This window comes from Hyperoodon ampullatus (genome assembly GCF_949752795.1).
Source record: "Hyperoodon ampullatus genome assembly, chromosome: 4".
Lineage (NCBI taxonomy): Eukaryota > Metazoa > Chordata > Mammalia > Artiodactyla > Ziphiidae > Hyperoodon > Hyperoodon ampullatus.
The window spans coordinates 57,915,690-57,937,673 of NC_136917.1; the positions used below are offsets into that span (position 1 = coordinate 57,915,690).

At 38.4% G+C, this 21,984-nt stretch overlaps 1 protein-coding gene across 5 annotated transcripts in view; it reads right to left on the reverse strand.

Moving 5' to 3' along the window:
• LOC307051501 (ankyrin repeat and KH domain-containing protein 1) overlaps window positions 1-21,984 on the reverse strand; it is a gene marked incomplete at its 5' end in the record, with an annotated part of 116,432 nt that overhangs the window by 90,578 nt on the left and 3,870 nt on the right. For all 5 annotated transcript variants that reach the window (XM_079701874.1, XM_079701873.1, XM_079701876.1 and 2 more), the window contains one exon: window positions 2,955-3,108. In XM_079701874.1, coding sequence (XP_079558000.1) covers window positions 2,955-3,108 — 154 coding nt within the window. The remainder of the gene's footprint in view (window positions 1-2,954; window positions 3,109-21,984) is intronic.

A 21,984-nucleotide genomic window follows, 5' to 3' on the forward strand; every position in this document is an offset into this window, starting at 1 on the left:
GTAGTATTTTTCTATTGCTGATGTAGAGGAGGTTTTTCTAAGCATGAGACCAAATCACAAAAGCTATAAAGTAAAAAATTGGCAAATGTGATATTAAACATTTTTAATTCCAATAAAAATTTCTATATAATTAAAGACACCATAAATAAAGTTAAGGCAAAATAAAAACTGGAAAAATTAACACCCAATGAATTTATATCATTTATAAAGAGCTACCGCACAACTTATTGATAATATTGAACGAACACAAACTATGAAATTGACCAAAAGAAGACTGAGGGAAGCTGTTGATAGGAATGTATACTGGCATAAACTTGAGGGACCACTGTGATAAAAGCTATCAAAATTTTGAATGCAAAAATATCCTCTGACCCAGCAATATCACTTTCTAGGAATCTGTCCTATGAAGATACTTGCACAAGCAAGAAAAGTTATAGATATACATGGATATGAACTACAGCATTATTTGTGATACCAAAAAAATTGGAAATAACATAAAAATCATTCAATAAGCCATCGGTAAAATAAACTGTGGTGCATCCAAGCAACAGAATATTATCTTACCCTTTAAAGAAGGAGAAAGATCAACATATCCTGTTATGGAAGGATGGCCACAATAAATTAAGTGAAAAAAAGAAAATTATAATTTGTATAATATGATATAATTTCATTTTTTAAAAAATCATGTATATTCAAACATATACATGTATTTATATAACTATAAGGGAAAGTCTGGAAGTATATGTAAACCTTTACAATGGGCAGGCTTTATAATCTACTTAATACATTTCATATTGTTTTAGCTATTTTATATATTACATTTATAATTTAGAAAAGACTTTTTAAAAATTTTTCTTGAAATGCCCTTAATTCTTAGTTTTCTTTAAAAAATCTCAAAGAATCTTAAAGAAAAAAATATTTTCAACTTCAATTTTTTTGGTTAAAATAACATTAAGAATTCTATCTTCTTAAGAAGGTTAGTAACATCTAACACATTCTCGTAAGTGAAAACAATGCATAAGTCTTAAATGTTATAGGCTCAACACAATGTCCAAAAAGCAAATGAAAATACTAATGAACAAAAAAGTATTCATTAAGCCAACTGACTTGCACAGGGCTTCAAAGGAGTACATCATTTTAAAAAACATCTGACAATTTCTTTGGATAAATATCATATCCAACAATGCCTGGAGTTTAAATTGTCAAAACACACAAAATTTTAAAATTCAGTAATTTCTGACACCTCCTGGAAGACATGATTTTCAAGGTTTATTTTCTCTCTCACAATATAGGTAAGAAAAGCAAGCAATTCTAAGGTATCTTGTAAAAGGTATAAGTATATAAGTACTTATACTTAACCATGAACCTAAAGAAAAATGTTCAATGTACCAGAAAAGAGCCATCCCTGAGTGAGACTCATGAGGTGGCCAGAAAAAAGAGAAACAGGTTTAAAATCCTTAATCAGGGGTCTTGGAGTAGTACTCACAGTATGAGTGAAATGTCAGCCTAAACTAGAGAGGAGATGTACTATCACCAGTAAACAAAGCTTGGTTTAGGGAAGGAGAGTAACTTAGTCCAGAGAAGATATGGAGAAGAAAAATGCATTTTCTCCGCATTTCTCTCTGCTCTAAGCTGGTTCTAAAGCACAGGAAAAAAAAAACATATATATATATATATATGGGGTGGCCATGGCACTCCTATTTCAGGAATCTTACATAGACTATTCCTAAATCAAAAGTAGGAGACTCACAATAAATCCAAAGAAGGGAGGGACACCAAAGCAATTACTAATGTGATCTTTTTTTTTTTTTTTTGGCCACACTGCACTGTATGCAGGATCTTAGTTCCCCAACCAGGAATGAAACCTCTGCCCCCTGCAATGGAAACTTTTTTTAAAAAAGGTTTAAATTAAACCGTCTGGTCTAAATTAAACCATCTTCTGCTAGATACTTAAATTGTTTTGTTCAATCTAATTTTAAGTTTCGGTCAGTTCCAAAAAGACACATTAGATGGACTAAAAGTCAATCTGCTATAAATTTTACCTATGCTTTTTCATAAGAGGAGAAAGTTAAAGGAATAAAAAGAATCATCAGAGTAAACACATCCCTAACATACTATATATATGTCTTGGGACTTCACTGGTGGCACAGTGGTTGAGAATCCACCTGCCAATGTAGGGGACACAGGTTCGATCCCTGGTCTGGGAAGATCCCACATGCCGTGGAGCAACTAAGCCCATGAGCCACAACTACTGAGCCTGCACTCTAGAGCCCGCAAGCAGCAACTACGGAACCCGCATGCCACAACTACTGAAGCCTGCGCGCCTAGAGCCCATGCTCTGCAACAAGAGAAGCCACCGCAATGAGAAGTCTGCGCGCCTCAATGAAGAGTAGCTCCCACTCGCTGCAACTAGAGAAATCCCACGTGCAGCAAGGAAGACCCAACACAGCTAAAAATAAATAAAATAAATAAATTTTAAAAAAATGGTTAATGTTACTGTATAGCAGGGAACTATATTCAATAACTTGTAGTAAACCATAATGGAAAAGAATATATATATGTGTGTAAAACTGAATCACTTTGCTGTACACCTGAAACTAACACATTGTAAATCAACTATGCTTCAATTAAAAAAAAAAAAGTTAGTGTTGAGCCTAGAAATCACTCACTGAGAACTTTCAACCAAGAATTTTTTAAACATAAAATGTGAACATTTTCTTTAGGAAATACAAATTTTATAACTTTGTATAGAGATGGAGTCTTGGGGTTTTGGGGGGTTTTTTGTCTTTTTTTTTTCCAGCCATGCCACATGGATTGCAGGATCTTAGTTCTCCTACCAGGGATCGAACCCATGCCCTTGGCAGTGAAAGCACGGAGTCCCAACCACTGAACCGCCAGGGTATTCCCTGGAGTCTTTTAAAAAGATGAAAAAGAGAAAACAAAAAATAAAGTACCTGCTGCTTCCAGCAATGCTTCTAGCCGTGCCTGTGTCTCTGGATCCACAGTGCGTAAGTCTGCTCCTTCTGCAGTACTTGATAAGAATATCTCTGATGTTGTTTTCAGCACCGGGTTATCCAGATCTTCTTGGTCCAAAATAAATGATTCAACCTGTTTAGGAATTAAAGATGCAATATCCATGAAGCTGATCTTAATATTGTTAGAATAACAGCAATTTAAGGTAATACGACTTCTGATTTGGAATTCAAATATAACCAAATAAATTATTGTAGAAACAGGGGGTTATGGGGAGGGACTACGAGGGAGCCTCCTGACCATCTGCTTATCTTCAGACACGACTACAGATATAACCCAGACACACCAGATTCAAGTTTCCTGGAGAGCAATGAATCTTCTGTGCCTACCAGAGCCTGAAAAGCAGCATTTTTTAAATGAAACAAGTACGTCAACATAGGTCCTAGGAAGATGTATGCAGGAGTAGATAGTAAAAAGCCTAGATAGCATAAATAGGTCATTAAAGTATCATTTCTCCTCTCTTCCAATTAATATATTCAATTCTGACAAACTAAAGATTTAATCCACTGTCAAATATCCTAATTGCTCTAGACAGGAAAACTCTATTAGATTAGGAATCATAGTCATTTGTTCACTGCTCTATCCTCTGAGCCTATGAATACCTTGTACATAGTAGTTATTCAATACATATTTGTTGAAATGAATACTATAAGCAAAATCAACTTACGAAAATAAACATGCAACCCTTTAATTTCAAATCAAGTTAATTCTAAATTTTCTTACCAAATAAAATATGCACAACCTTTCTGGGAAGCAATCTGGAAATGTGTATCAAAATGCTTTAAAAAGAACATGCCGTACTTCCCTGGTGGTTCAGTGGTTAAGAATCCACCTGCCAGTGCAGGGGGCACGGGTTCGAGCCCTGCTCCAGGAAGATCCCACATGCCACGGAGCAACTAAGTTTGTGCACCACAACTGCTGAGCCTGAGCTCTAGACCCCGAGAGCCACAACTACTGAGCCTGAGTGCCACAACTACTGAAGCCCACACGCCTAGAGCCTGTGCTCCGCAACAAGAGAAGCCACTGCAATGAGAAGCCCACACACTGCAACAAAGAGTAGCCCCCGCTCACTGCAACTAGAGAAAGCCCGTGTGCAGCAATGAAGACCCAATGCAGCCATAAATAAATAAATAAATAAATTTATTTATTTTTAAAAAGCAAATGCCCTTTGACCCAGTAATTCCATTAAAAAAAAATCTATCCTTAAAAAATTGTCTGAATGCCAGACAATGTGCAAGAATGTTCATTGCAGCATTAATTAAAATTCCAGAAATGAAGTGAAAAAAACTACAATAGGGGATTTGGTAAGTACATTTTGTACATTCACAGAATGGACCACTATGCAGTCATTAGGAACAATGTGTTTGAAGCATATTTAATGGCATAAGAAAACAGTCATAAAATTAAGTGAAAACCACAAGATTTAAAACAGTATGATCTTTATTTTGCTAAAAGTATGTATGTATATGTATGCAAACATGAACATATGAGTACTCGTGTATATACAATCATGAGTACATATTTATATACCTATACATGTCTGTAGTATATGTCTGGGGCTTCCCTGGTGCTGCAGTGGTTAAGAATCCGCCTGTCAATGCAGGAGACATAGGTTCGAGTCCTGGTCCAGGAAGATCCCACATGCCGTGGAACAACTAAGCCCATGCACCACAACTACAGAGCCTGCGCTCTAGAGCCCATGAGCCACAACTACCGAGCCCGTGTGCCACAAGAGAAGCCGCCACAATGAGAAGCCTGCACACCACGACGAAGAACAGCCCCTGCTTGCCGCAACCAGAGAAAAGCCCGCGGGCAGCAATGAAGACCCAATGCAGCCAAAAATAAAATAAATTTATATATATTAAAAAAGTGTCTAAACAGGGAGGTTAACATACTTGTAGACAGATAGAAAAACAGGATCACAAAGGTTAAGTATTTCTGCCAGCTAATAAATGGCAAAGCCAGGTTTCAAACACAGGCCATATGGGCTTCCCTGGTGGCGCAGTGGTTGAGAGTCTGCCTGCCAATGCAGGGGACACAGGGTCGTGCCCAGGTCCGGGAGGATCCCACATGCCGCAGAGCGGCTGGGCCCATGAGCCATGGCCGCTGAGCCTGGGCGTCCGGAGCCTCTGCTCCGCAATGGGAGAGGCCACAACAGTGAGAGGCCTGCATACAGCAAAAAAAAAAAAAAAAAAAAAAAAAAAAACCACAGGCCATATAACTCTTAAACGCTAGGCAATAGATACTACCTAACAAATTCATAAACAAAGGACCACAGTATTTGGACTACATTATTTGGAATACTTGACTAGTTGGTCATCAATTTTCACAATGGAGACCAAATAAAGATATCCTAATAAAGACAGTAAAGTTAAAATGATGTGGATATAACAATATTTTATTATCTAGTGATGTACTTTATTTTTATAAAATAAATCTTTAACTTCAGACCCAGTAACACTGAGCCATGTACTATGTTGTAATACAGATTCTTTAATATATAATTACAGACAAAGATGTCATTCTAGATCAATGCCAGCAGATAAATGTAGACTACCAGTTTTCAAATGATTTGAAAGGTAACTGCTTGTACAACAAAGAGCTTGCTGCAAGTGCAAGAAATTATTACATATTTGCAGATACATATACCTGTAAGGATAGATAAAAACCACCATTCCAAATTCTGAAATTTATTAAATATGGTATTTAGATGTTAATATGTCTATTTTATAAGAAGCGGTGGTCTGATGTAGTATTACACATATTACAGAGACGAATACAGATTACATGTATTATGTAACTTTTTAAAAATCCAAGTTAAGGATTTCCAATTCTCTCCCATTCATTCTCCAATATTTATTGAAGTCCTGTTTTATACAAAGTACAATACCAAGAGAGTACAAAAATGTGGTACAAGAAATGTCAAAGACACCAACAACTATCACAAAAGGCCTCCAAGAGAAATAAATGGTAAAACTATATGCATTAAAGAGAAATCACTTCCAGCCCCAGTAATCCAAAAAGACTTTGTACAAGAAGTAGCATTTGAGCTAGGCTTTGAAGGATACATAGAATTTCAATAGGTGGTCAGACACGTGGGTGGAGAGTAAGGGAGTGAAATAAAAAATGGGCTTGAAGATGCACTTAGAAAGTGACGAATGGTCCACTCTCAAAAAATGTAAGGTCCTTTGTACATTGCCAGTGGAAGTATAAATGATGAAGCCACTGTGGGACACTGTTTGGCAGTTCTTTAAAAATGAAACACAGGGGCTTCCCTGGTGGCGCAGTGGTTGAGAGTCCGCCTGCCGATGCAGGGGACACGGGTTCGTGCCCCGGTCTGGGAGGATCCCGCATGCCGCGGAGCGGCTGGGCCCGTGAGCCACGGCCGCTGGGCCTGCGCGTCCGGAGCCTGTGCTCCGCAATGGGAGAGGCCACAACAGTGAGAGGCCCACGTACAGCAAAAAAAAAAAAAAAAAAAAAAAAAAAAAAATGAAACACAGAATTACCATATGACCCAGTAATTCTGCTTGTATGTATATACCTAAGAAGACTGAAAACATACATGTTCATACAAAAACTTGTACATAGAAGTTCATGGCTGCATTATGCATAGTAGACAAAAAGTGGAAAAAAACCCGTATGTCTGTTAATTAGTAAATGGATAAACAAAATGTGGTATATCCATACAATGGAATATTATTCAGCCAAGTACTGACACACGCTATAACACTGACAAACGTTGAAACTATCATGCTTAGCATGAAAGAACACACAAAAAGTCACATATTACACGATTCCATTTATATGAAACGTCCAGCACAGGCAAATCCAGAGACAGAAAGAAGATTAATGGTCTCCTGAAGAGTCAGGAAAGGAAGAATGGGAGTGACTGCTAACAGTATATATTATGAAATTATTACCACAATAAGTTTAGTTAACATATATCACCTCACATAGTTACAATTTTTTTTCCTTTTGAGAATCACTTGAATTTTCAAATGTAGTTTTAGGCATTTTATATTTAAGTTCTGACCCACAAGATCAAATTTTAAATATCTGTAACACTTGTGGGGGAAATCTTAAGTTCCCAGAAAGAGTTATACATAACTATACACATAAATGACTTGAATACATTTGTGTCAATTAGATGTGCCAAAGGCACTCAATTCTCATACTCTTTTGTCCTACTTTCCATAAACTTTTAAAAGCCTGTCTCAATGTGGATTCAATAAAAGGATAAAATATCCAGTTATGCCTATTACTTTGGGACTATTTGGGGGATTGCTTTTGGCAGTTCATAAATATCTTACCTGATAAACCTGCTGAAACACATAGTGTTGCAATGGTGATTGCAACAGCATTACCTCAAAAGGTGTCTGGCCAGTCAAGATGGAAACCATTTATAGCTACATGGAAATAGTTAAGATCAATACCATACATTTCATATAAAGGCTCAGTGATATAACACCAAAAAAATGTCTAAATAAAAGATAAGTTCAAGGTAATATTATATCTAATGAAATTAGTTTTCATCATGCAAATGAATATGTAAGCCTCATAGTTTCCTACATACAGCTAAAGGATCACAGAAATTTCCTTATTGCTTAATGGTAGTTACACAGCTCATCTCTATCCAGCAGCTACATTCAGCAGAAAACATAAAACATCAACCTATAGTGGCACTGTTTTTAACCAATGGCAAAAAAGTTTGTTTCAAGTCTTAAACATGGCAGATTTTTTTCCTACTTCTGATTAGGTACAAAAATAAAACGCGGAGGAAAAAGAATGAGAGGAAATCTGGCCCACAAGAAACTACCTGTTTTTTCCTTATAGGTTATCTCTTCTAAAACGCTAAAGTCAAACTCTATGTCTTCCTCCTCAAAAGTCTTTTTTCTCCCTCCCTTCTTCTAAAAAAAATGAGTGTGGTTTTTAGCTTCAACTAGAATTTAAACAAAGGTAGAGGGAGGAAAAGGGGAACAAGCATTTTGTCCCATATGACATTTCAAAATGAACCACTGGATGGCAATAGTTACTAGGGAGAATAACCACAGACTCAGCTATTATCACCAAAAACAAAAACAAAAAACAAAAAACACCTCAGTCACCCTGGCCAAAATCTAATTAGGAAAAAATCATTTATTAACCTAGCTATGATTTGGCCAAAACTCACTTCCACCAAGAAACAAACAAACAGATAGACAACAACAGAAAAACCCACAATTTCAGGACTTCCCTGGTGGCACAGTGGTTGAGAATCTGCCTGCCGATGCAGGGGCATGGGTTTGAGCCCTGGTCCGGGAAGATCCCACATGCCACGGAGGAACTAAACCCGTGCACCAAAACTACTGAGGCTGTGCTCTAAAGCCTGTGAGCCACAACTACTGAGCCCACATGCCACAACTACTGAAGCCTGTGCGCCTAGAGCCCACGCTCCGTAACAAGAAGCCAACGCAATGAGAAGCCCACACACCGCAACGAAGAGTGGCCCCCCTCTCTGGAGAAAGCCCGCGCACAGCAACGAAGACCCAACACAGCCAAAATAAAAAAAAAAAATTATAATCATCACTGGGCTTCCCTGGTGGCGCAGTGGTTGAGAGTCCACCTGCCAATGCAGGGGACATGGGTTCGTGCCCTGGTCCGGGAGGATCCCACATGCCGCGGAGCGGCTGGGCCCGTGAGCCATGGCTGCTGAGCCTGCACGTCCGGAGCCTGTGCTCCGCAACGGGAGAGGCCACAACAGTGAGAGGCCCGTGTACCGCAAAAAAAAAAAAAAAAAAAAAAAGAATAAGCATCACTCCCATGAATTCCAAACAGAGCTATGAGAAAGTTCAGGAGGAAGGCTAAATCTTTATTTTTCACTACCTCTTCTTATAAACCTTCAAAAATAAAGCTTCCTCAAGAAATTCAGATTTGATAATTAAAAAGGAAAAGCCAAATAAAACATTTAATCATCTAAAAAATATATATTTTTAAAATGTACTTGCTATTATTTTTCTTCTCTCTTAGTTAACATTTGGAGAGATAAACATGTCTTACCTTTCCCCACCCAAAGTCTTTAAATCAGAATCATACCAATTTTAGAATGCAGGTAGCTTACTACTGTATTGATTTCTACTTGGAGCAGCAAAAAGGATGGGTCAGCATTCCAAGAGATAATTACTGAAAGACATAGTAATTCCTTTTTGCAAAAAACGTGGTTTCAACAGTTGCATCCACCACAAACATGCTCCAAGATCCACTCAAAAGGAAAAAGTAATACAGATGCAATCTGAGACCAAATAATTATAAATTTAGGAACGATTTTTCTGATACTGTAAGGCCCAATATAATCAGCAACAACATGTGGAAGTAATGGAATGCAAAGGCCATATGCCTCATCGTAAAAAGTGTTCAAGTTTCTTTCTACAAGGGAAACTCTATGCCCAATTTCAGATCCACAATCCTCTTCTCAAAAAACATAACTGTTACCTTGGGATTTCTGAAGTTAATTAGTTTAAACAGCACAAAAGAGAACCATCAGGCTTTTCCTAATTCTCAGTTAAAGCTGGAGAAAATTAACTCCACTTTAGTCAACTACAAAAACTTCATTTCTAAAACATAGTTTTAATACAGAATCTATTATTTTTTGAAGTTTCTAAACATGGGAGAAAGGAAAGGTTTTTTTTTTAAATAACAGTTACCATTAAGTGCATTTTCCATATATTATTCTACTCCATCATCTTTACTACTCAGTGAAGTAGATTAACATCTTCATTTTAATTGAAACTCAGAAAAGTTAAGTGACTTACCCAAGATCACATAACCACGCAGGTATCTGAAGCCATGTGTTTCAGACTCCAAAGCTCACACCCTTTTCACCACACCAAACTGTATTAAGTGACTCTTCTAAACAGTGGAGTATGACTAAAACAAATGCGTACTAACCAATGAAGTAAACAGAGAATCTACAAGCACCATGATGTTGCAGTTTAACAATAACAGCAATGTCAGGAAAAACCTTTAAATTAAATTAAATGTAATAGATTATCAAGCCCACAAACTCCTCTCTGCCACAGTTCTTAGAGAGACAGACAAATCATGCTTTTATTTAGTAATTTCTGGCAGTACCACTATATTATTTCCAACCAACATGCATACAACAAAATTTGTGCCACAATACATTTAAAAAAAGAGAAGACTCCTCACATACTCATTAGGAAAGTCACAAGGAATGAAGAACCTGGCAATTAAGTCCAAGAAAATCTTAACGTTGAAATGTTATTCTGTATTTGCCCTATCATAATAAATGGGTAAGACTGAGGTTAGAAAGAAGTCCTGGCTTCTGCTCACTACCCTAAATAAAAAAATAAGCATCAAACACACCAAAGAAATACTTAATTTTAATAAGTTAAAAAGAGCCTCAAACACTTCCAGTTTGTACCAATAATGGGAGGAGAGCATAATGACTAAGAGCAAGGTCTCTTAGAACACTAGCCCATTGTTCACAGTGCCATCTTAGCTAACTCTTTTTACCGCTGTTAGCCTCATTTTCCTCAGCTATAAGGATAATAGTAGTAACTACATCACAGGGTTATTGATGATTAAGCAAGATACTACATCTAAAATTGTACCAACAGTGCTTAATACATGGTAATCACTCAACAAATATTAGTTATTATTACTATTAAATTACCATTACTACCTTTATTAAGGTCAGTTTGTCTAAGGACCTTGTGTTCCTATACTCTTAACTCTCTACTCCACAAAAATATAAAATCCATTATATTGTCTTAGGCTAACAAGTAATCTGAGCATATTAAACACTATACATATATTCAACATACACTGGCTGATTAAACCCAACATTTTTTTTTTTTTTTGCGGTACTCGGGCCTCTCACTGCTGTGGCCTCTCCCGTTGCGGAGCACAGCCTCCGGACGCGCAGGCTCAGCGGCCATGGCTCACGGGCCCAGCCACTCCACGGCATGTGGGATCTTCCCGGACCGGGGCACGAACCCATGTCCCCTGCATCGGCAGGCAGACTCTCAACCACTGTGCCACCAGGGAAGCCCTAAACCCAACATTTAATAAGCACCTACTAAGTGCCAGACATTCTACTGTATATGGGAAACACAAAAATAAATAAGACATGATTCCTGCTCATTAAGACAGACAATCAAATAAATGCAATAAAGTACTACAGATGCTATTTAACAGGGAGTTATATACAGACAACATGGGAACACAGAGGAAGGAAAAAATGGTCAATTCCAGTTGGGGTAGTAATGAAGGAAATCAGAAGTGATGATCCGGAACAAGAAGGTATCCAACAGGATGGAGAACGGGGCCATTAGTGACAGCTGCAGTGTCGAGTAGTAGTTATAAGCATGGATTTTACATTCCAAGAAACCTGATTCAAATCGTGGCTCCATCACTAGATGTACAACTTTGTGCATATTATACAATGTCTCTAAGCTTCAGGTTCCTCATCTGCAAATTGGGAATAATATCACTTCCTTCATATGGTAGTTGTAAAGTTTATTTAAGAACATAAAGGTAAGCATTTAGTCCAGCGGACAATAAACACTCAGTATGTAGTAGTTATTATCATGATTCTAGAAGCCAAAGCAGTGAGAGCAAAGTACTTGGGACGTTTAATAGCTTGATATGTTCAGAGAACTACAGCAATTTGGTATGGCTGGAATATAAAAAGCAAATAAAGTAGGATACAGCAAGGATAGAAATAGACAGAAGCCAAATCCTAAATAACCTTGTATGCCATACCAAGGAATTTGATTTATTCTTTATCTAAGGAATGGGAAGGCTTTTTGCCAAAGGAGTGACATGATTGAACTGGCATTAGAGAATTTACTGTGATAGCAGGGTAAACGAAGAATTAGAGGTATAATCACAGAGGTAGATAGAGCCAGGGATTACTACAATAAGTTCAGGTGAAAGATGATGACTTGATTTACAGCACAAGCAGTGAGAATACAGAGAAAGAGACAAACAAGATGCTAAGAACCTACAGGACTCAGTACCTGTTTGGATGTGTGTGGTAAGAGATAGCAGATGCAAGCTTCAAGGTTTCTGACTACACTGACTAGTTTTAGGGCAATGCAATTTACAAAGGTGGGGTGGGGAAGGGATAGGCGTAGAGGGGGAAGCGATGAGTTCAGTTTTAGAATTGTGAATCTGAGATGTTTATGGAACATACATACAATAGGCAGTAGGAAGGGCTCTTAGCAGACTGCTAAAATAAGTGAGAGAGGGCAGCCACACGGATATCTAAGAGAAGAATGCTCCTGTGAGAGCCAACTGCAAATGCCAAAGGCTCTGGAGCAGGACATGCTTGGAGAGTTTATAGAACATAATGAAGCAGTTGTGGTTTTGCTCAAATATCTTATGCTGATGAACTTTGTATCCTTTAATTTTAAATCACTGACCCTTTAAACCTGTCACTTAAAGTCCATCAAACTCCTGAAGTAAGACATCCAAACATCAACCTTTATAGTGATCATCCAACTAACACAGGTCAATGATCCATATATTGAGTTTAGGATCTTGGACTGTCACAAGACTAGGAAAATATTAAATGAAGTGATGCAATTAAGGTACACATGCCTACAACAAACACTCAAATATAATTTGTTATTATGTAAAACTAGTTTAGAAGGGCAAATATAATTTGAATAAATAATTTACCTTGTTTTCACGTTCTCTGAAATGTTCATGTTCCTGAAAAGCCTGATGTCTTTAAGGGCAGGGACCACATTTTTTCATCTTTGTAATCCCAAAGCCCAGTACAAAGCTTAACAAATAGTAGATTCTAGTTAAATTACTGTGGAATCTACCCTATGATACCAATCAGAATTCTTAAACACACTGCCAAGAACTCTAATCTCTGAAAGATATAATTTTATCATGCAAGATATCAGTTCATGAAAAAGAGGCTCTACCCCAAACTAAACACTGATTTTCCTCTGTAGAGAATGAGAGCATGCTTTCAACAGATTAACAAGGAGATACTACATAGTAGTAAGTACTTTTGATACTGTTATCATACTATTCAAAATTTTGTTGGGGGGGTGGTAATAGGTCAAATACATGCACCTGATTTAAGTATAGCCTTAATTAATGGTCTCTTCAAACTAAAAGAAAATAAACTTTTCTTTGTTAACTTGTCAGTCAAGTCTCAAGCAAAACAGGTACTAAAATATAGTACAGATTCTCACTATTCAGAGTCAAAATAACTAGTAAATTAAAATAATTGGGACCATTTGAGCAGTAACATCCACGATTTGTTTTTGCAATTTAATCACACAGGTGATAACACTGGCTTGGGTGTCAAGCTAATTGTGTGTTACTCAAATACTGAATTCTCACCTCTTAAGCAATTGTTAGAAGATACTAGATGCAAAAACTCTAATTGCTATGTTTTATATCTTATTCCACTTATCCATTCGTTTATTATCCTGGAAAAAGAAATTCTGTCCATATTCTTCTTGCAAGCTATATATAGTCCACATCAGATGTATTTAGACTACAACTACCCAAACTAATCACCTCCTCCCTCTTCAGTTTTGTCTCCTCTCAAACATATATCCAGGCTTTGTCAGGGAGGGGATGCATAAACAAACAAACACTACAACAACTTCCTCTTCTGGTAGCCTAGCAAACACAGGTTTAAATCATAAGAGTTCCCAACCATCCACCTTCAGTGTATACAAGAGGGGCAGAAATTTCAAGAAATGGAATATTATTAATGGAGGAGGGGTGGTTTTCGTGTGTGACCACAAATTCTGTAGCATATAAAATACCCTCTATAATACCTCTTCCGAAGACCAGACGAAGAGCACAAACATATCCAGTAACCCAGAATAGCCAAAAGAATCTTAAAAACAAAAACAAAATTGCAAGACTTACACTTCCCAATTTCAAAACTTACTACAAAAAACTACAGTAATCAAGACAGTATGGAACTGGCATGAGAAGACATATAGAACAGTGGAATAAAATAGAAATAAACACTCCAGAAATAAACCATCACATTTAAAGTCAAATGATTTTTGAAAAGGGTGTCAAGACAATTTAATGGAGAAAGAAATATCTTTTCAACAAATGGTGCTGGGACAATTGGATATCCACATTCAAAAGAATGAGGTTAGATCTCTACCTCACATCTTATATAAAATCTCAAAATGGATCAAAGACCTAAATGTAAGAGCTAAAAGTATAAGACTCTTAGAAGAAAAGAAGAAAACAGGTGTAAATCTTCATAACCTTGGATTATGCAATGGTCTCTTAGACATGACACCAAATGCACAAGCAACAAAAGAAAAAATAGTTAAATATAAAAATTGGGCCCAACCAAAATTTAAAATTTAATGGCACAGGACTTCCCTGGTGGTGCAGTGGTTAAGAATCTGCTTGCCAATGCAGGGTACATGGGTTCGAGCCCTGGTCTGGGAAGATCCCACATGCCACAGAGCAACTAAGCCCATGCGCCACAACTACTGAGCCTCCACTCTAGGGCCCGCAAGCCACAACTACTGAGCCCCTGTGCCACAACTACTGAAGCCCGCACGCCTAGAGCCCATGCTCCGCAACAAGAGAAGCCACTGCAATGAGAAGCCCACACACCGCAATGAAGAGTAGCCCCTGCTCAGTGCAACTAGAGAAAGCCCGTGTGCAGCAGTGAAGACCCAACACAGCCAAAAATAAATAAATAATTTATTTAAAAACTTTAAAAAATAAAATTTAATGGCACAATCAATAAAGTGAAAAGATGGCCCACAGAAAGGGAGAAAATATTTCCAAATCATGTATCTGATAAGGGACTGGTATGTATCCAGAATACATGTTTTTTCCTAAAAACAAACAACAAACATGATTCAACAATAAAAAGACAACCCAACCAAGAAATGGGAGAAAGATATGAATAAACATTTCTCCAAAGACATACAAATGGACAACAAGCACATGAAAAGATGCTCAACTTCATTAGTCATTGGGGAAATACAAATCAGAGTCACAATGAGGTAAAACTCCAGGGGCTTCACTGGTGGTACAGTGGTTAAGAATACACCTGCCAGTGCAGGGGACATGGGTTCAAGCCCTGGTCTGGGAAGAGCGCACATGCTGCGGAGCAGCTAAGCCCGCGAGCCACAACTACTGAGCCTGCGCTCTAGAGCCCACGAGCCACAACTACTGAGCCCACGTGCCTCAACTACTGAAGCCCACACGCCTAGAGCTCATGCTCTGCAACAAGAGAAGCCGCCACAATGAGAAGCCTGTGCACTGAAACGAAGAGTAGCCCCCCGCTCACCGCAACTAGAGAAATCCTGCACACAGCAACAAAGACCCAAGGCAGCCAAAAATAAATAAATAAATAAATTTATTTAAAAACAAAAACAAAAAACAACCAAAAACTCCATACCCACTAGCATGGATATTAAAAAAAAAAGTTAGGGCTTCCCTGGTGGCGCAGTGGTTGAGAGTCCGCCTGCCGATGCAGGGGACACGGGTTCGTGCCCCGGTCTGGGAAGATCCCACATGCCGCGGAGCGGCTGGGCCCGTGAGCCATGGCCACTGAGCCTGTGCTCCGGAGCCTGTGCTCCGCAAGGGGAGAGGCCACAACAGTGAGAGGCCCGCCTACCGCAAAAAAAAAAAAAAAAAAAAAAAAAAAAAAAGTTAGCAAGGATGTGGAAAAATTGGAACCTTCATACACTGCTGGGAATGTAAAATCATGCAGTTGCTACAGAAAACAGCCTGGTGGTTTCTCAGAAAATAAAACAGAGTTATAATATGATCAAGGTTCCACTCCAAGGTATACACTCAAGGGAACTGAAAAGATATCGTCATAAAAAACTTGTACACAAATGTTCATAGTATCATTATTTACAATAGTCAAAATGTGGAAATAATCCAAATGTCATCAACCAATGAACAAAATGTAGTATATCCACAAAACATATTATTCCAATTTAGTACTGATATATGATACAACATGTAGAAATCTTGAAAACAATATACTAAGTGAAAGAAGTGAGGCACAAAAGATCACATATTATATGATTCCATTTATATGAAATGCCCAGGCTAGGCAAATCCAGTGAGACAGAAAGTGATTACCAAAGCTGCAGGGACAGAATGGGAAATGTCTGCTAATGGGTACAAGGTTTTGTTTGGGGGTGATGAAAATTTTTTAAAATAGGTAACGGTGAAGGTTGCACAACTTTGTGAATGTATTAAACCACTAAACTGTACAATTTGAAGAGTGAATTCTATATTATGTGAATTCTATTTCAATTTTTTTAACTTTAGGAATTTGAATTTGAAAAATACTTCAGAAATTTATTAAATTTCCTATTTTGATAAATACACTGTGGTTATGTAAGAGAATGCCTTTGTTGTTAGGGAAGATACACTAAAGAATTTAAGGGTAAAAGAGACAGGATGTATGCAGTCTACTTTCAAATGATTCAGAAAATAAATTACTTGTTTGTCGAGAGAGAGGAATGGGACAAAATGAACAAAATTGGTCTGTCTAGATAAAGGATATATGGGAGGAGATCTTTGTACTATTCTTGCAACTTTCCAGTAAGTTTGAAATTATATCAAAATAAAATGTAGCAAAAAAAAGAGAGAATATATCCAATATAATTGGACTACTGCCCCTTTCGGGATTTGCTCTTTGATAATGACAGTCTGTGTCACATGTTACTGAATTTATCAACTGTACAATTTTTAAAAGGCCAAAATAGAAATGTAGAGATTTAGCAGAATAGGTAAACACGAGGAGAAAATCAATTAGAAGCTGATAAGTGCTGGAAGTACTTTCAAAGTGTACCACTCAAGGGCTTCCCTGGTGGCGCAGTGGTTGAGAGTCCGCCTGCCAATGCAGGGGACACGGGTTCGTGCCCCGGTCTGGGAGGATCCCACGTGCCGCGGAGCGGCTGGGCCCGTGAGCCATGGCCGCTGAGCCTGCGCGTCCGGAGCCTGTGCTCCGCAATGGGAGAGGCCACGGCAGTGAGAGGCCCGCGTACCGCAAAAAAAAAAAAAAAAAAAAAAAAGTGTACCACTCAAGGTATCAACTGACATGGCCAAACCTTTACTTTCTGACTCAGATTTCATAAAATGCCTATGTGAAAACTTTTAAATTCTACATCATTAAAGAAAATACTACAGGTTCATTTATCTAGATTTAATACCAGATTGAGACAATTTTTCCAAAATGGAACTCTTCCCATCTCTAGTGATAAAAAGGATAAAAAGTATTCTTCCTAGCGTTTAATCAACATATGAAGCGCCATGATCAATCACAAATTAGTCAATATGAGGACAAACAGGGAAAAAATACTGATTATATTACAGAAACATCTACTTAGGGACTTCCCTGGTGTTCAGTGGATAAGACTTCGCCTTCCAATGAAGGGGATGCAGGCTCGATCCCTGGTCAGGGAGCTAAGATCCCACGTGTGCCTCGTGGCCAAAAAACCAAAACATAAAACAGAAGCAATATGGCAACAAATCCAATAAAGACTTAAAAAAAAAAAAGAAACATCTACTTAGAGCACAGTATTCCATGTGAACTGGGTTCAATGGCTTCAGGGAGGACATCAGTGAGTGCTCAGTCTCTTCCTGTCATAGAAGGTTTCAAATGTTTTGTCAGTCTCAAGCTTTTTGATTTGCTAATATCTACTGTGGTGAAACAATTATGTAAGATTTGTATTCAAACTTGTTCTCATAAAGCAATCTATAGATTCAATGCAATCCCTATCAAAATCCCACAGCATTTTTTACAGAAATACAAAGACCCATCCTAAAATTCACGTGGAATCTCAAGGAACCCTGGCTAGTCAAACAATCTTGAAAAAGAACACAGTGGGAGGATTAATACTGCCTGACTTCAAAACTTACTACTAAAGCTACAGTAATAAAAACAGTGAGATACTAGCATGAAGTCAGATATATAAACCAATGGAATAGAACAGAGAGCCCAGAAAAAACCCTCCCATATAAGATCAATTCATTTCAACCAAGATACCAAGACCATTCAATGGAGAAATTACAGTCTTTTCAACAAGTGGTGCTGGAAAAACTGGATATCCACAAGCTAAAGAATGAAGTTAGATGCTGACCTTACACCAAAAACAAAAGTTAACTCAAAATGGCTCAAAGACCTAAATGTAAGAGCTAAAAGGATAAAATTCTTAGAAGAAAACATTGGGAAAAAATCTTCATGACATAGGATTTGGCAACAACTTTATGGATATGAAACCAAAAGCACAGACAATAAAAGAAAAAAAACAGATAAACTGAACTTCATCTAAACTAAAACCTTTTAAGCACGAAAGGACAACAGAGTAAAAAGGCAACCAATGGAATGTTAGAAAATATGTGCAAATTATACATATTATACATATGATAGGGATTAACATCCGAAGAACTCCTACAATTAAACAATGAAAAAACAACCCAATTAAAAATGGGCAAAGGGGGAATTCCCTGGTGGTCCAGGGGTTAGGACTTGGTGCTTTCACTGCACAGGCCCAGGTTCAATCTCTGATCAGCGAACTAAGATCCCACAAGCTGGGCAGTGTAGCCAAAAAAAAAAAAAGAGGCAAAGGATTTGAATAGACATCTCTCCAAAGATGATACACAAATGGCCAATAAGCACATGAAAAGATGTTCAACATCAAAACCACACCCATTAGAATGGCTAATCTCAAAAACAGAAAACAAGTATTGGCTAGAATATGGAGAAATCAGAATCCTTGTGCTTTGCCAGTGGGAATGTAAAATGGTACAGCTGCTATGGAAAACAGTATGGTGGTTCCTCAAAAAATTAAAAACAGAACTAACAGATGATCCAGCAATCCCACTTCTGGGTATATACCAGAAAAGAAGCAAAAGCAGGGACTTGAACATGTATTTATACACCTATGTTCACAGCAGCATATTCCACCAGCCAAAAGGCAGAGGAGCAATCCAAGTGTCCATCAACAGATGAATGAATAAACAAAATATGGTATATACATACAATAGAATAGTATTCAGCTAAGTGTCAGACATGCTGCAAACATGGATGAACCTTGAAGGCATTATGCTAAGTAAAATAAGCCAGTCACAAAAAGTAGAAAAATTGTATGATTTCACTTATTTGAGATACCTAGAGTAGTCAAAATCAAAGAGAAAGAAAGTGGAATTGTGGTTGCCAAGGGACTGGAGAAGGGAGGACAGGGGATTACTGTTTAATGGGTACAAAGTTTCAGTTTTGGAAGATGAAAAAGTTCTGGAGATGGCTGGTGGTGATAGTTGCACAACAATGTGAATGTACTTAAAACCACTTTAAAATGGTTAAAATGGTAAATTCTGGACTTCCCCAGCGGTCCAGTGGTTAAGACTTCGCACTTCCACTGCAGGGGGCGAGGGTTCAAACCCTTGTTGGGGAACTAAGATCCCACATGCCACACGGCATGGCCAAAACAAACAGGTATATTTTATGTTATGTATATTTTAACACAATTTTTAAAAATGGTTAAAACGGTAAATTTTGTTATCCTTGTTTTACCACAATTTAAAAAAATTGTTCTCAACCTAACTGTCCTCATTACAAAGCATCAAAACTTGACAATTTAATAAACTGTTCTGTTCAACTCTTTGGTTCTTGGGGCTAATCCCTGGGAGTGTACTTGCCTTTTTCTTTTCAAAATTGCAAACTAACGCAGTGAATCAAACCACTAGGATACAGTGGGATATCTACTTTAAAAAAACAAACAAACAAACTCTTTCTACTAATGAAAACAGCATCCGTTAAGGGAAAAACTGTGAGAACAGAAGGATGTATAGCGGAGTAAGAGCAGAATGTGTTCTTTGACAAACTGTTGCTAAATTTCAGCTTATCAAATAAAAAAAAGCTTTATATACAACTTTACTTTCCTCCTGGTTTAGGTAAAGTTGACCAGAAGAAAGGTAAACCAGTCAGTCATCATAAGGCAAATGATTATTCATAGGAACCATACGCTGTAAGTAACTACCAATAGAATAGCACACAGATTTTAATTTTTACAAATTAAAACCAATGTTTCCCATAGTGGCAAAGGTACAAAGCTGGGTATGTGCCTTTCTATGTTGGTACTTCTAATATTTCTTAATTCGCTTAAAATGAATAATAATAAGACCTAAACTTTCAGAGTTTAAGTGCAATTACAAAATTACCTTAAAGTAGTGTTCCTCCAATACTCAATGGCACACTTTTGACTGCCTTTTTTCTTTTTTGAATAATTTTTTTAAATTTTATTTATTTATTTTTATTTTTGGCTGCCTTGTGTCTTTGTTGCTGCGCGCGGGCTTTTCTCTAGTTGCCACGAGCAGGGGCTACTCTTCCTTGCAGTTCATGGGCTTCTCACTGGGTGGCTTCTCTTGTTGCAGAGCACGGGCTCTAGGCGCGTGGGCTTCAGTAGTTGTTGCACTCGGGCTCAGTAGTTGTGGCTCGCGGGCTCCAGAGTGCAGGCTCAGTAGTTGTGGCGCACGGGCTTAGTTGCTCCGCAGCATGTGGGATCTTCCGGGACCGGGGCTCGGACCTGTGTCCCCTGCACTGGCAGGCGGATTCTTAACCACTGCGCCACCAGGGAAGTCCCTGACTGCCTTCTTAATATACTGATTGATCTACGTGGCAGTCACCAATTTCATAATATAAAAGTTTTCCAACAAGGTCAACTACGGATTAAATGCTAGTTTGAGAAGGCATTTCCTAAGCAACTAATTAAATTCATGCATCAGAAGAGAAACAGTCAGCAGGACAATATAGCAGTTAAAGATAACTATAATGGGAGTCACATAAGCTATTTTCTACTATAAATTAGCAGTGTGATCCTGAGCAAGTCATTCAGATCAATGGTTCCCAGACTGTTGAGGCTTTACCCAGAGTCCTAACATGAACTTTCCAATTTGATATTTTGTCAAACACAGATATTTTAAAAATTAATTTCATAACAGTAGGAAGGGCATTATCTCAAAATAGAAACAAGTGAGAGGACTTCCCTGGTGGCACAGTGGTTAAGAATCCGTCTGCCAATGCAGGGGACACGGGTTCGAGCCCTGGTCCGGGAAGATCCCACATGCCGCGGAGCAACTAAGCCCGTGCGCCACAACTACTGAGCCTGTGCTCAAGAGCCCGTGAGCCACAGCTACCAAGCCTGCGAGTCACAACTACTGAAGCTCATGTGCCTAGAACCTGTGCTCTGCAAGAGAAGCCACTGCAATGAGAAGCCAATGCACCGCAACGAAGAGTTAACCCCGCTTGCCGCAATTAGAGAAAGCCCGTGCGCAGCAACAAAGACTCAACGCAGCCGAAAATAAATAATTAAAAGTGTAAAGGGCAGGATACTTGGGAGCAGGAGTAAGGTCAAGACTTTTTACTGTATTTGCCTTTATATTAGTCTTATGAACTGTACAAATGTAAATCACCTATGAAAATGTACTAAATAATAACCAAAAGAAAACCTCTACATACTTCGAGTTTCACAAAAAGGTTTTCCTCTACCCATACCTAACCAACTCTGTTTCGACCCACCATTCATATAACCATACTCACCAACGAATCATTTTATGTGAAGTCTTAAGGCTTTACAGAATGAAACTTGTGCAAGGTTGATGCTCATGCAATATAAAAAATTGTTACAGGGGCTTCCCTGGTGGCACAGTGGTTGAGAGTCCGCCTGCCACTGCAGGGGACACAGGTTCGAGCCTTGGTCCAGGAAGATCCCACATGCTGCGGAGCAACTAAGCCTGGGCACCACAACTACTGAGCCTGCATTCTAGAGCCCGTGAGCCACAACTACTGAGGCCTGCGTGCCTGGAGCCCAAGCTCTGCAATGGGAGAGGCCACCGCAATGAAAGGCCTGTGCACTGCAGCAAAGAGTGGCTCGTGTTCGCCACAACTAGAGAGAGCCCGCTCACTGCAGT